The sequence below is a fragment of the Charadrius vociferus genome, unplaced genomic scaffold (assembly GCF_000708025.1).
Source record: "Charadrius vociferus isolate BGI_N301 unplaced genomic scaffold, ASM70802v2 scaffold7, whole genome shotgun sequence".
Taxonomy (NCBI): Eukaryota; Metazoa; Chordata; class Aves; order Charadriiformes; family Charadriidae; genus Charadrius; species Charadrius vociferus.
In genome coordinates, this window is record NW_009649308.1 from 8,114,107 (window position 1) to 8,128,062 (window position 13,956).

General features: G+C 38.1%; 1 protein-coding gene across 1 annotated transcript in view; it reads left to right on the forward strand.

Moving 5' to 3' along the window:
• The first annotated feature begins 150 nt into the window (after positions 1 to 150).
• The window catches only part of TMEM164 (transmembrane protein 164), a 39,662-nt gene continuing 25,856 nt past the window's right edge, over positions 151 to 13,956 (forward strand). Inside the window, exon 1 of the mRNA XM_009889296.1 lies at positions 151 to 615. Coding sequence (XP_009887598.1) covers positions 151 to 615 — 465 coding nt within the window. The remainder of the gene's footprint in view (positions 616 to 13,956) is intronic.

Here is a 13,956-nt window from a genome sequence, read left to right on the forward strand (position 1 = left end):
GGCTCCTCCCTTCTGGCAGGCTGCTGCTGGCGGCACCCGTCCTGACATCGAAAGGGAAAGCCAAAAATTCGCCTTGCCCCGAGCCGAGCGGGGTGCTTCTCCTGAAGCTTGGGTAGGAGGGGGACTACAGAGGGGCCGACCTTGCGTTTCATGTTTCGTCAGCCCGACAGCATTTTGGCTTGGATTCCATCTTGCTCCTACCTGTTCCTGGACAGTGACGGGGAGGAGAAGAGGCACCGTCCCAGCATGTCTCGTTACAGCCTCCATAATCTCCTGGACTGGATGTACGGGGGTGTGGACCCCAGCTTCGCTGGCAATGGCGGGCCGGAGTGCGCGGCCTTTCTCTCTGGGCAGCAGCAGCTTCTGGAGAGTTTGGTCTTCCTCAGCGTGGGCGTCGTGGAGATCCTTCTGTCCCTGTGGAAGCTCAGGCGGCTGCATTGCAGGGAGCTGGAGGGTCACCTGCTGCAGCAGCCCCAGACGAAGCAGGAGAGCTTGGGCAAGAACGTGCTGCTGGTGGTGGTCTGTCTCATCTTTGGGCTGGAGGTGGGGTTCAAGTTTGCCACCAGGACTGTCATTTACCTCCTGAATCCCTGCCATGTGGTCACTATGATGCAGGTAAGGCTCGGGAAGTTTGCCTTTGTTTTTCTACTTGCAGAGCGGTGGTTTTTTTCTATAGTGGTTTGTGGACCAAAAGTGCATAGCAAAAGGATAAATGCCAAGAATTGATATTAACATTTTAAAACTGACTTAGTTTTTAACCAGCTGAATTGAGATCTATAAAAAAACCCCAAGTTAAATGAAAAGGTGAGATTGTAGCTATGACTAATGTCCAAAGCTCTGGGTGAAAATGCAAAAAATTAAGGCTGTCTCACCACTTGCTTTCACCTAATCTTTGTTTCAAGCATAGAAAATGCTGTTTTCACTGACACCAGTGGTAAAATTTGCACCAAATTTAATGAAACCAAGATTACTGCTAAAGCAGCTGTGTAATTTACATGCAGCTTTTTCAAGCAAGTGACTTTTTGGGGTGAGAATGTCTTTTGCAAAGGTGATGAACAAAGTACTTTTTATTTTTTGCAGGTGATGTTGATTTACCTTTCTAATGTTCAAAGCTGAATAGTAAGGAAAAAAGCATTACCCATGTCTCGTACATGGGGTGAACAAACCAATCTTGCTTAATACCTGTGTATAAACTACGTGCTTTAATTACTTGTGGCTTGGTTGTTGATGCATGATAATGTGCAATTTTGTGTAGCTTCCAAGATAATGGAAACATTCGTAAACAGTTGCTGATTTGCAATATCTAAAGCTTACAAGCTCTGTTTATCAACGGTCCTTTGCATGTACTTAACTGGCCGTTTCATTGAGCTTGGTAAGGAATGTGGGAGATGTCAAAAATTACTATATTGTTTCATTTTGCTAATATTATACCCTCGACACTGGACAACTTAGAAAATTCAAGCTCCAGAATTAATAGAAGAATGTCAAGAAGGCTTTCATAAAAGCTGCCATGGTAACAACTTCTGTCTTAAGATCTGTAACAGACGAAAATCAGATCAATGCCATTCTTAATCTCCCTTTGCAGAATGAGAAGTGATCTGGGCTGTGTCGGATCAACACATTGTTGGTTTCACTCCTGGTGAGCATTTCCTAACAGGAATGGAAACATCTTTTCTGGTTGTACCAGAGGTTTGAGGGAGATGGGTATTATTTCAAGATACATAAACTCTTACAGCAGTGTTCAAGACCTTTACAGCAATTAACTTACAGTTCCAGAACTTAATTAGTAGGTTATGTAAATTCCTAAGCAGTGATGTGATGTTAGCTCAGTATTTTACACCATGGGACACTTGCTTCCTATGAAGTGGCAACAATTGCTGTGGGATCAATTAGTCGGTATTGGTAATGAAGGGAAGTAGAAGGTATGCAAGAGCTGTTGAAATAATTGAAATAAAATACATTCCATTTCTTGGCAATATTCAATGTTTACTGGAAAATTTTCCTGTTAATTCCCTGCAAAGAAGGGGAAGATATGTTACCATTAGGATTTGGAAGTTTAATTGTCTTGATATGGTATTATAATATGATGTTATGATAAGTATTCAGTAAAAGCTAATGTTATAAATAAATAGGGGAGCTAGTATTGTTTACCTCATTCATTAATGCTCTCCCACAGGAAGACAGAGATTTAACCTCTGTAGTCAGGCATGGGCAGTTCTTAAATCTCTTTCAGACCAATTGTGAAGATTTTGTTTTTATAGTACTATGCTAATTACTCATTAGAAATGGTGTTCCAGCATTTGTGAAATTGAGAAGATGGGTATGTCAGCAAAATTCAGAAGTTATGCCTCTTCATCCTCAAACAGATGTGTTAGAAATGGGCCCGGGCTTAATGTAGAGAATGAAAATAGCTGCAAGCCCAACAGCTTTCAGCTGGGAAAACAGGTGAGATACAAAGATAGTGGATGACCTCCATCAGCAGAAAAGTAATATAGTTGGAATCTTGCAAGCATTCTTCTTCTGGCCTGAATTTGCTGAGGGCAACAGGTTGGCAAGATGAAATATATGAAAATACCATTTAACCTTCACTTCCGTTCTTGCGGTTGTTTGTATATAGTCCTGCTGCTGCACCTAAACATTAGGATGAGCAAAGTAGGTGGTGAAGAGTTGACGCATGCTACAGCAATCAAGATGACTTCAAAGGGAAGTCAACAGTAGCTGTTGGTAAAGGTCTCTTTCACTCAATTTCCGTTTTCCTTTTCTTCAGCTGAGACTATTTTACCTCAGAGCAACAAAGGCTCTGGTCTCTGAGCCAAAAATATTTGGAACTGGAAATTATCCTTCATATTTTCTCTGCATAAAAGCAAAATTCCTGCTTTTAAAAGACCTAAGACTGAAATGAAATCACAAAATAAAATGGGAACATCCGTGGTGCATTTGGGCAGAGAAAACTGTGTAATATAGTGGATACTGAGTTCTAAATCAAATGAGTCTTTTTTTGATCAGGTGTCTAATTTCTGCCTATCACGCCAACCTGTGCTCAAATCAAATCTTTTTTTATAAGTAGGAAGAACTAATTTAGATATGTCATCACAAGGATGAAGCGTCAATCAAATGAACATATTTAACTGCCTAGACAGTCCTCATGGTTAATCCGATTCCGAGAATTTGTTGCCATGCTGCCACCCAGTTGAATTGCCTAGAAAAAGCACTACTTGCTTCCAGCCCTAGTCTTGGGTTTGGCTTATTGCATGGTTTTTGGAGGAAGGGCAATATTTTTTCTTCACCAGTGATGTATCAAGTGCAGCATCATTGAGAGAAAAATACTTCAATTTTTCTAAATTTGTATATATATATAAAGCCAAAGGTGAAATGGAAACTTCTGTGGTTTCTTTGACAGCTCTCCGCTGGGGATGGGGGTGTTTTTGTGCAGTACAATATTTAGTGTGTGGTGCAGCAAGGAGGGGAGTCTATGGAGGAATTCATACTAAGCTCGCTCTTTATATAAAGTGTGGTCTTACTAAAAATTATTTGAATACCTCTATAGGAAAAAAAATCACTCTTTTTTTAGGACTGAGGATATGATTGGACCAACGGTACCGCTGTAAACCTGGCATAAGAGGGTATCCTAAAAGGGAAACACTAATTCCACTACGGTGTTGCAAACCTATTCTCCTTTGCATAGCAGGAAAAAATCCAGCATATGTTTAGGGGACTAAGTGTTGTATTTTCAAGACGTCAATCCTTTTGAGTATTTTTTTTGTTTGTTTTGAGAAGAGATTTGCAAGTGTTCTTCCTACAGAATCATTTCTCAGTGGTAAACCCTCAGCTGGTAAGTTGTCATAATTGTCTTCCAATTCTACACTGAATTATTGTACTTAAGACAGTTAAGGACTGACATTTGTCTGAAATAAAGAAAATGTTTTTGTAGGAAACCCTGTATTGTTGGGTGATTACTTCAAACAGTGACCTTTTTCAGCAAAGAGTAGTAAACTAAAAAGGGAAATGATAGGTGGAAAAAAGGCAAAGGAAAGAAATATAGGGGAATGCAGTTTTGTCCAGTGATCTCAATCTGATGTTTGCATATCTGAAAACAGGGCTAAGTGCATCTGCAGTTCAGTAAATACTAAATCCGGTGTTCATTATTTCCAGTTTTAGCTTCTTTAGAGACCTGGATCCTTTCTGTCCTCTGCAAAAGAGGCTACTGTGTTTTTGGAAACAATGGGCTGTTTTCAGAACTTACATCATAAACATAGCTTGACTGAATTCTGCATCTTTTGGGAATGCATCCCAACATATAACTAATTAATTATCTCTCTCGCTCTCCTCTCCTCCTTTTGTTTTTGGGTTTGTTTTTTTTTTTTTAAAAACCTTGGAAAAAATCTGATTATGTGGTCAAATGTGATTTTTCAAGTGCAAATCCGGATTTAATTTGCATACACTGCTCATAAATGCTTTGTAATATTTGGGAGTATCCAGTTAAATTGTGTATGGTTGTGTATATTCTGTCTCTTCAAAACCTTGAATTAAAATCAAAGGGTTATTCATATCCTGTTATTTGGGAGTGAGTATGAAGAACCTTTGATTACAGAAATTCAGTAAATTTTTATAGAAATTGCGCTGAATAATAAGCAACAGCCTAGAAGTAAAAGTTTGAGTTATTCAGTTTTTGAAAGGTATCAGTGTTCTAAATTGAAGATGTTTTTCAATAGTTTCGTTCACTGCTTAATGTATTAAGATTGTTGGGCAAGATGGCAAATTGAAGGGAAAGTGAAGGCAAAATTTCCTATGAATATGTATACATTTTTCAAAATGTAAGTCTGTAAATGGAAATGTCTGAATCTTCCTTTTTGTATGTGTGCGTATTTCCCTTATCTACGTAATTTTTGTATATACCTCCTGCATTCCAAAACCCGGTCCTGCTACCTGCAGAACTTGTAATTTTTAAAGCACCTCAGAAGACAGGACTCCGTTTCAGGAGATATGATAAAACTGAAATTTAGTAGAATTTGATATGTTAAGGATTGTAAAAAAATTCTGAGAAAAACAAGGCTATATATTTGGAGTATAGTACAATTTGTTCCCAAATCAGTACATTTAGGAGATGCATAAGATTGCTGTAGCGGTGTCAACAATCCTTTTAGTGCTCTGAAAGGCTGTCTGGTAGACATAAAATTCATTACTTAAGTGGAACATGTGCGTAATCACAGCTCATAAACATACCAGGTTATGATGTGTGCAGCTCAATTTTTAGATCTGCATAAAAAAAGTATTTTTTTTTTTTTTTTCAATTGCAAATTAGCTCTTAAGGCTGATTGCTAGAGAGGAAATTCATCACAGTCTGTGGTGAAAAGGGGCAGATGAAGGAAAGCACTGAAAGCACCGGTATTTCATGGTGGTAAGCCTCATTTCTTGCAAAAGAGTGCATTATACTGCTAGAAGGATGGTAGCAGCTCAAGGGGCAGAGATGTGAAATGACAGGTCACGAGATAGATCATCGCCTCCTTTATACTGGGTCTGGGATGCTCCAGAACTATTAATTTGGCTTTCAAAAAAACATGGCTTGGTTGTATGGTTTAATCTGCCCTTGGTTCCAATAACCATCAATTTTTTCTTAATTGTTACAATTTATTTTTAAGCAATGATTTTGTTGTGTTTAAAAAACACTGTCAGCTGAAATTTAGAGGCTTTAACTGATACCATAATTAATGTAATAATTATTTACTGAGCTGAGGAAAAGCTTTTCTGTGATAATTTTAACACTAAACTATAGTTTGTTTCGCCATTGTGCTTATTTTTAGTAAATCCCAGCACATAGTAAAGAAATTGAGAAATATTAGTATGAGGCAAGGCAAGGATTCTTAATTAGAAATAGTAGTAATTTTTAATTTAGTATGAAAAGAATAGCAAATGTGTCTTAAGGGTGTGAATCACAGTTTTCTTTGTTTAAAGACATTACAGTTAAGTAACTTTAACTTAGAAAAGATTTGGCCAGTACACACTTTGTCTTGAGCTGAAAATGCGTGTGCTTTAGTCAAGGTGATAGGGATCACCTTAATATGTCATGCTGCTGCTGAACGTTCTAGTTGAGGAATTGGAGTTTAAAGCTCTAGGTTAAGCCTTTGTTTTGGAATTACTAGAATTTGGAAATACCTGCTGTGCTTGAGGATAGAATACATACTTTGGTAATCCTCTCTCCTGCATTCTTAGGGGAGAAGTGGGGAATTGACAAGAAGTAATCTTACTCTCTAAAAAGGAGTAGGGATTGCATGATTGGAAATTCTAGATGAAAAAGGTTAACTTTCTCTTACCCCTAATATTTACACTGAGGGTTGTTATCTAAAGGCCATCAGGTGAATAATTAGGTAATCGGATATTGGTTTGTTTTGATGAGGTCGTCATAGATTTAAAATATCAAAGTGTAACATACGTAGTTTGAGCAACATGTTGTGGAGAGACAGGCCTTCTTTAAACTTCTTTTTTCCTCTCCTGTTTCTTTTGGTTTTGTTTGGGTTTTTTTTTCCTTTTTTCCCTTTTTTTTTTTGAGAATGGAGCTATTAATAATTGTTTCAGTGTACTATCTGGTGTTGTAATGTATCACTGCTGGCTGCAATATATTTTTAGGATGGATTTTTTAATCTATTTAGCAGTTCCACACAGCATTCCATGTAGCAGCTTAAACTGATGTTTCACGAACAGCTGCCTGATGCCTTTAGGAACTTCAGTGGAGTGGCGGACTAAAACAAATAGCAGCAGTACCCATATTGGACACCTTATAAATTCTAGGGATTGGATGACTTTCATCTAGTGATTTCCATTCTAAAAACCCCTTCTTTGTTGTCTCCCTGCACTGCTGTAAATGTTTACACTGCTGGTCACAGATGATGAGTTTTACTGCAGTGGTTGTACATCAGCCACGTTCACTGTAGCAATTTGAACTGCGTTGATGTTCACCGAGAACAAGTTCTGTGAGATGAATTTGAAACCTGTGAACTAGAGTGTAATGGGCCTCATGTTTCTCCTGACGCTTCCTCAGGGCTTTAGATGGATGTGGTAAACATTTACATTTATTCAGATTGTCAAGTAATTAGTGTCAAGTGAATTTAATTGTTTATATTTTAATACTTTGGTAGTTAGTGAAATGCCAACTTAAATTATCAGGAATATGATGTTATAAGCCTTAGCTTTTTATGGGTTGTGTTACTGTTTTTGTTTCTTTGGCAAAAATTATCTGTAATAATAAAGCTATTAGATACTCATTATCCTGCTGTTTTTAAATATGACAAATTTCTGTTGTAAAATCCTACAGATTGAGGAATTGTGAACTGTGACAAGAAAAAGGTATTGGCGAGGCCGAGTAGAGCAGGACTTTTCTACCATGGTTTTGCTTCTGTAGGAAACTGATGTGAAACGTCATGCTTGGGGGAAAAGTAACAAAAGTGAATGTGTAGGACTATGCACATGAGAATCTTACTGTGAACTCACGCAAGCTTCCACACTGTCACTGACAGATGTAAATGTAAGTTAATCTAAATTCAGTGCAAATTAATTTTTTCTTTAGAAGTTGGGCTTTTGAATTATTTTTTTTTTTTAAATTCAGCCTTTGTTGTTCTTTTACCCCCAGGTAAGTTTTTGATTGTCAGGTTTTGCTAAAGCACTAAGCTGGGAATGGGGAAGGAAGTAACCCACTACTAGTGAAGGGCTGGTGTAGATAGCGATTAGAGAAAAAGGAAAAAAAAACCTCAGTGACACTTTTTCTCTGAAATACTAATTCTAAGATGTGATAAGTAATGCTACTGCACACATAGAAAGACCCGAGTCTTATGTTAATAATTAATCTTAAAATACGAGAAGTCTAGAGATCTTTCACCTAAGACTGCAAAAGGGAAGAAGGTGAGTATGGGTTTGTTGAGTAAACAAGCTAAGCCTGTGGAAGGGGAGGCTAATCTAGAATGGCCCAATGAACATGTGGAATTTACGAGACATTAGATTGTAGAGGATGGAAATTGTGCAACTTGCTACACTTCTCTCCTGCCCGGGTAGAACTGGGAAATGGGGAGGTTGGAAGGAGGGACGGGCAGCTGCTTCTGTTCCCTGAGTCTGGTTTATGTAACACAGAAACTTTTACTGTCGTATTACTTAATGCTCTGCAGCAGCGTTGCTTTGAACCATGAGTATTCTTAATGCTAGATTAACAATTCCACAGGACACATTAATTAATCCCTGGACCTGTCTGACAGCTGCAGTATGGCAGATGTGATCTTTATGCTAAAATATTCAATACATTCAAATTGCTGCTATTTAGCAATGAGAATGTAACATCTTTTGATCTCTGTTCTCTTTCCAGATTTGGCAGTCTGAACTTGTCAAACCACAGTCATGGTGTGTGGTTATTTTTTGTTTAAAGGTATCTGTTAGAAGGCAAACAGATGGCTTTTAAGTGATATGGCTGGATTGATAACTTTTACAAAAACAGTTGACATCTGACATACCTAGATGCTGAATCAAAGCTGTATGATGGAATTGTTAAACTATTACTTTCTGATAAATGTTAGGGTGGTTGTTTTGAACTTACTTAAAAAATTAATTTTAGAGATCATTAACAAAATCATCTACAACTTTTAAATTGTCTGGCTGCTTGAATGTTCCTTGCCTTACCACTGTATCTTAGTCTTTTAAACATACCTTTTAATCTCTTCTGCTCTGGGGGGTACTTTGATACACCTAAGAACGAGTGAAAATTTTTATTTGCATGCAGATTGACCAAAGCCTGTTTCTCTCTCTTTTTTTTTTCTTTTTCTGTTTTAAAATTCATTCCAGTTTTGGATGAATCCAGTTTCCATGAATTTTTCACATTGGTCTGAGTATTGCAAGTAGAAATTAAAATCTAACCTCTTGAAGTTTTCATTTTGAAATGATATGCTAAAACAATCAATTTATGACCTGGTTAAGTGATCACGACTGGAATGTTTGAAAAGAAGGATACGTTTCCAGTCTGCTGCAATGTGATACTAAATCAAACAGGCGGCTCAAGGACAGACAAGCTGCTGCTTTGAAAGGTAAATGAAATCTGCACTGCATATGTGAGATGCAGTGGTTTTACTTGTAGCAAGCTCAGCCAGAAACATCTTGTAGCATATTCTGCCAGAAACAACTCTACTCAGACATCTGTAAGCATTCCCATTGATATTTTAAGTGTTAGTTTGTGTGATGTTTAATCTGGAATGGTTAGAGTTGTGTGACTTGTTCTCTTCTTCCCCCTCTACCTTTTGAATTGTCTTACTTTGTCTTTTTAGTTTGCTTCTGATCAAACAAGATGATCTTTGTGTTATGTGTTTTTCTGTCTCAGCAGGGCTAAGACTTTCATGACAAGTTCTGACTGCACTCTCTGCTTCAGTGTACTAACTGAAAAATAACGTCATTAAAATACTTCTGAAGGGAGCTCTTAGGTGCAATATTTTGTAGAGGTTTGGAATGTTTTGGAATCAAAAATACCTGGAGATCTAGCCAAGTCGTAGAACCTAAAGGAGTCCAGAGGAGGGCCATAAAGATGATCAGAGGGCTGGAGCACCTCTTCTATGAAGACAGGCTGAGAGAGTTGAGGGTGTTCAGCCTGGAGCGGAGAAGGCTCTGGGGAGACATTGTAGCCCCTTCCAGTACCTAAAGGGGCCTACAGGAGAGCTGGGGAGGGACTCTTTATCAGGGAGTGGAGCGACAGGACGAGGAGGAATGGTTTTAAACTGAAAGAAGGGAGATTTAGATTAGGTATTAGGAAGAAATCCTTCACTGTGAGGGTGGTGAGCCCCTGGCGCAGGTTGCCCCAAGAAGCTGTGGCTGCCCCATCCCTGGAGGTGTTCAAGGCCAGGTTGGATGGGGCTTGGAGCAACCTGGGCTGGTGGGAGGTGTCCCTGCCCAGGGCAGGGGGCTGGAACTAGTTGATCTTCAAAGTCCCTTCCAACCTAAACCATTCTATGATTCTATAAAAAAAATAAAAAAAATAAAAAAAAAGGTCGGTGAACTCTCCCTATTTAGAGTGCTCATGGAGTGAGGCAATAACATTCAATGAATACAGTGGTGTCCGGGCTTAGATATTTGAAGAGGTAATTTACTTCAGTTCAGCGACAGTATTGCTGTTATACCCTTCAGTTGCATCCTTTTCAAACAATAGATTGTGCATATCTTTTGAGTATAGCTCTTGAGATTTTTTACTAGTCTTGATTTTTGAAATGATGATTACTAAAACTAGTGGTGGAATGTGGCATGTGTATAAGTCAAAGAAACTAAGAAATACTAGACAGACGAGAAAATCTGCAACTGGCAAATTATTTTATGTCAATGGTCTCAAAGCTTTTGGAAGCTGTCACATAACACGAATATACATCCTTGCCAGTATGTGAGAGTTTTCTGTAGCATCTACCACAGTCTCTCATTTTAGGTATTTAGTCAGCTGTTTTTAGGATCTCTATTTTAGGCAAGTCATGGCTCATAATGACAGACTGGGTAAAATGCTTGCAGATGTTCTAGTATAGTAGATTTTTGCTACTATAGGTATTAGCTCAGTAATATATTTGGGACTGTATAGTGAAGTTTGATTTTTCTCAATATCTGGTTATGTTGATTTAGTAAAATCTGCTCATCTCATGACCTCTTCTCCCCCCCCCCCCCCCAAAAAAAAAAGTAATCCATAACAAATGTACTGTAAAGGCACTGCTGGATTAAAAACCCACAATTATACAACAACAAAAACCTTTTCCTTTCTTACTGTTTTCAATCTAGCAATACAGTTATCTGGTTTCCTGTTTTCTGTTTACGTTTGATGGTTTGTGTCCTTTACTTTTTTCCCCCCTCTTTGTACCGGTGCACTTGCCGGTTGCTGAAATCTACACGTGCAAACTGTAAAAGAGGTGGCTTGAATACAATTCTTCCCGTATGAACTTAAAAAATTAAATAATGGCAACCTCTACTATCTCCAAATTACTGTGATAATTGCAGCACATGTAATGCTTGAAGTGCAAGAAGTGAAAATACTATCAGGGGTTAACACAGCGCATAGAGATTAGGAAATTGGATTGTATTAAAGGGAGGTCAGATTAAAGTTAGCATAGTTCCTTTTGCTTTCATGATACTGCAGTCTTTTGTGGATTTTGGAGTCTTTGTTTCAGTATTGGATTTTTTCCCACCCTTATGAAATTTGGGTATCTATTCCTGTCATATTTTGGCACTAGGAAACAGATAAAATCAATTAAAAAATCTCTGCAAAACACTATCTCATTTTGATTGATATTTAACCTTTTTTCCATGCATATGAGTTTGACTTCTACCTAGAGATGCTATTGCAATGTCAAGGAGTAAATTTTTTTGTAAATTCTGATTTTCAAAAATGAATTTAAGAAAAATGATCTGTTTTTTCCCAGCTACCCAGTTCCTTTTTAACAGTAACGGGTCTCTTGTTTGGCTATGCTTTCTTTTAGTGATTAAAAAGGGAGCAAAATTAACAGGGATTTGTGGAGGGCCATTGTAATACTTTGTGATATCTACCTATTGCTATCTATCAAAGAAGTTTTCTGAATAAACTAATGCAATGTTACCTTCTTATTGTCTTCCAAATAGTCCTTTTACATACAGGCTCTTCTACCAGCTGCACTGACACAAATGAGTAATACAGTCAGATTTAAGGAGATGATGATCCTTAAAGTTTACTGAGCTCAAAAGGTATTTCTCGGGAACTCTATCAAATATTGAATGACAGGGTCGCACACATGCCTTTTAGAAAATTTTTAATTACTACAGGTCAAAAAATATCATCTTTTCCCTCGTGCCCTCCAGTCTGTCCCAGACCTGCAGATTTAGAGCTCTCTTTTCTTCTTAGTGCATGGTGAGAAGGAGGGAATGTGGAAGAGACTGATTTGCAGCCCAGTCCTGGGTTTGTTCAGAGCAACCATGACTCCAGGTCCTTAAAGATCTTGTCTCAGTGAAGGAATAAGCAGTTAAGCAGTGCAGTCCTGTACATTAGTCTCCAAATTATAAGAGCCCTGCTGATCCATCACGTGTCGTGGTGTGACCTTTGTATCTGGGCTCATGCAGGGGAGTGCTGGCCGTGCAATTCCTCATGCCAAAAATATTTCCCACGGGGATGGACAATGATATTTATGGTCTTGCAGACCAATTACAAAGTAGATTGACAGGATTTCTGACATTTGTTTTCATCTGGGTCCTCAAGGTTGAAGTGAATTTCAGTTTGCAGATTGGCCCGTGTTAGAGTGTCTTTGCAGTTTATTGCCTGAGGACAATTGTAGAATCTTCTGGTCCTGTGCTGGTGAGAACAACTCGGACATCCTGACCCCCAATGTTGTCCCCAGCTAGGACTTGTTATCTATACATTTCCTCAAGGCCACTCATGGTTTTGTACTCTCTCTTTCTCTCACTCTCATTAGTCTACAGTCTTTTACAGATTGAAGAGCCTTAATGTCTTAAATCAATCCATGTATGGAAGATGTTCTATACTTTTTTGGTCATCCTCATTGACCTCTTCAACCTTTTTCTAAATCTGCTTTTTTTTGAGAGGGAGGTTGAAGGGGAAGGGAATGATCAGAACTGGGCCCAGAATTCAGCCTATCAGACAATGTGTATTTTATAGCTTACTTTTCCCCTCTAAAATAGTTACTTTTGTACATTGTGGATTTCTAGTTAATTCTTTTGTCCTTCCTGTTTCTAACGTGAAAGTATAACAGGTAACCGATCTGACAGAATAAGGAGGGACATTGAAGTTGTTTCTTAGTGTTTTATTCTAAATGGAAAGTTCAGTTATTCTGCCTTGAACAAGCAGAAGCCTGCTCCAGTGTGATTTAAAATCTGTGCTGCCCTGTTTACACTGGAACTCTGCAATGTGCCGGCGCGGGGGGTAACATCTGTGCTAGCCTGAGCACGTAAAACCTGGGGAGCTCCAGCAGGAAAACACAGGCTGGGAACTCTTCACAGCCGTGCCGCTAATTTAATATGACATTGTTTGGTTTATAAAACATAGCCGTTTCCTCCGGCGAGGCAAAGGATTTTATTTCCAGTGTGACAGTGAAATGTAATATGATTATGGGATAAGTACGTGAACACTTGTGGTAGTGAGCTTGTCTGCTGTGAACTAGGTATTTTAAGAGTGCTAATTGCTCTGAGCTGAATGTTGATACTTTTTACAATGTTTGAATCTACTTAGTGATACAGTTCTTTGAAAATCAGATACAAGGGTGTCTTGTAAAACGTCCTTTCTAAGAAATTGAGGTTTATTTATCACAGAAAGTATATACATATTAAGAGAGGAAGTGCTTGATATTAAACTGCTGAAGGTAAAACATTTGAAATTCTCTTCATTATCCTGAAGTTTTACCATAAACATTCTAGTTACGATTTCTCAGCTATCATAAAAAATTGAAGTCAGACTTATTTTCTGAAAGAAACCTTGTAACAGAGACTTGCATGGTTAGAAAGAATAAATATTTATTTTTCCCTCATCAGTTCCTGAAACTGTGTTTCTTGCAGTAGAGTTGATGTAAAAATAAGCAGCTGTGAATCTTGTTCTCTTCTTTGCCTGTCTCCATGGTAGTGAAGTATTTTAGATTGCTATGTCCATCTCAGTCTCTGTAACAATGCCATCCTTTTTTAAGACTAGCTATTTTTTATCCTCAGTGGTGAGATTCAGACAGTATACAGACTTGTATTGTAGTTTTTACTCTACCATGTGGTAGTTGGAGCACTCTGCAGTGTGTCAGAAAAAGAACTGACTGGTGTGATTAGGACATATTTCTGGTTTGATTATTTTGTGCATATAGAGAAAAATGTCTTTTTTTTTTTTAAGTTGTAGGAAATAAAAAGGAAAAAAAATTTATATTGGAAGAGCAGAGTTTCTTCCATGAAGGTATGAACTGTGCTTCAAAAGTAACATGTATCTTCTGTCAGATTTCTGAA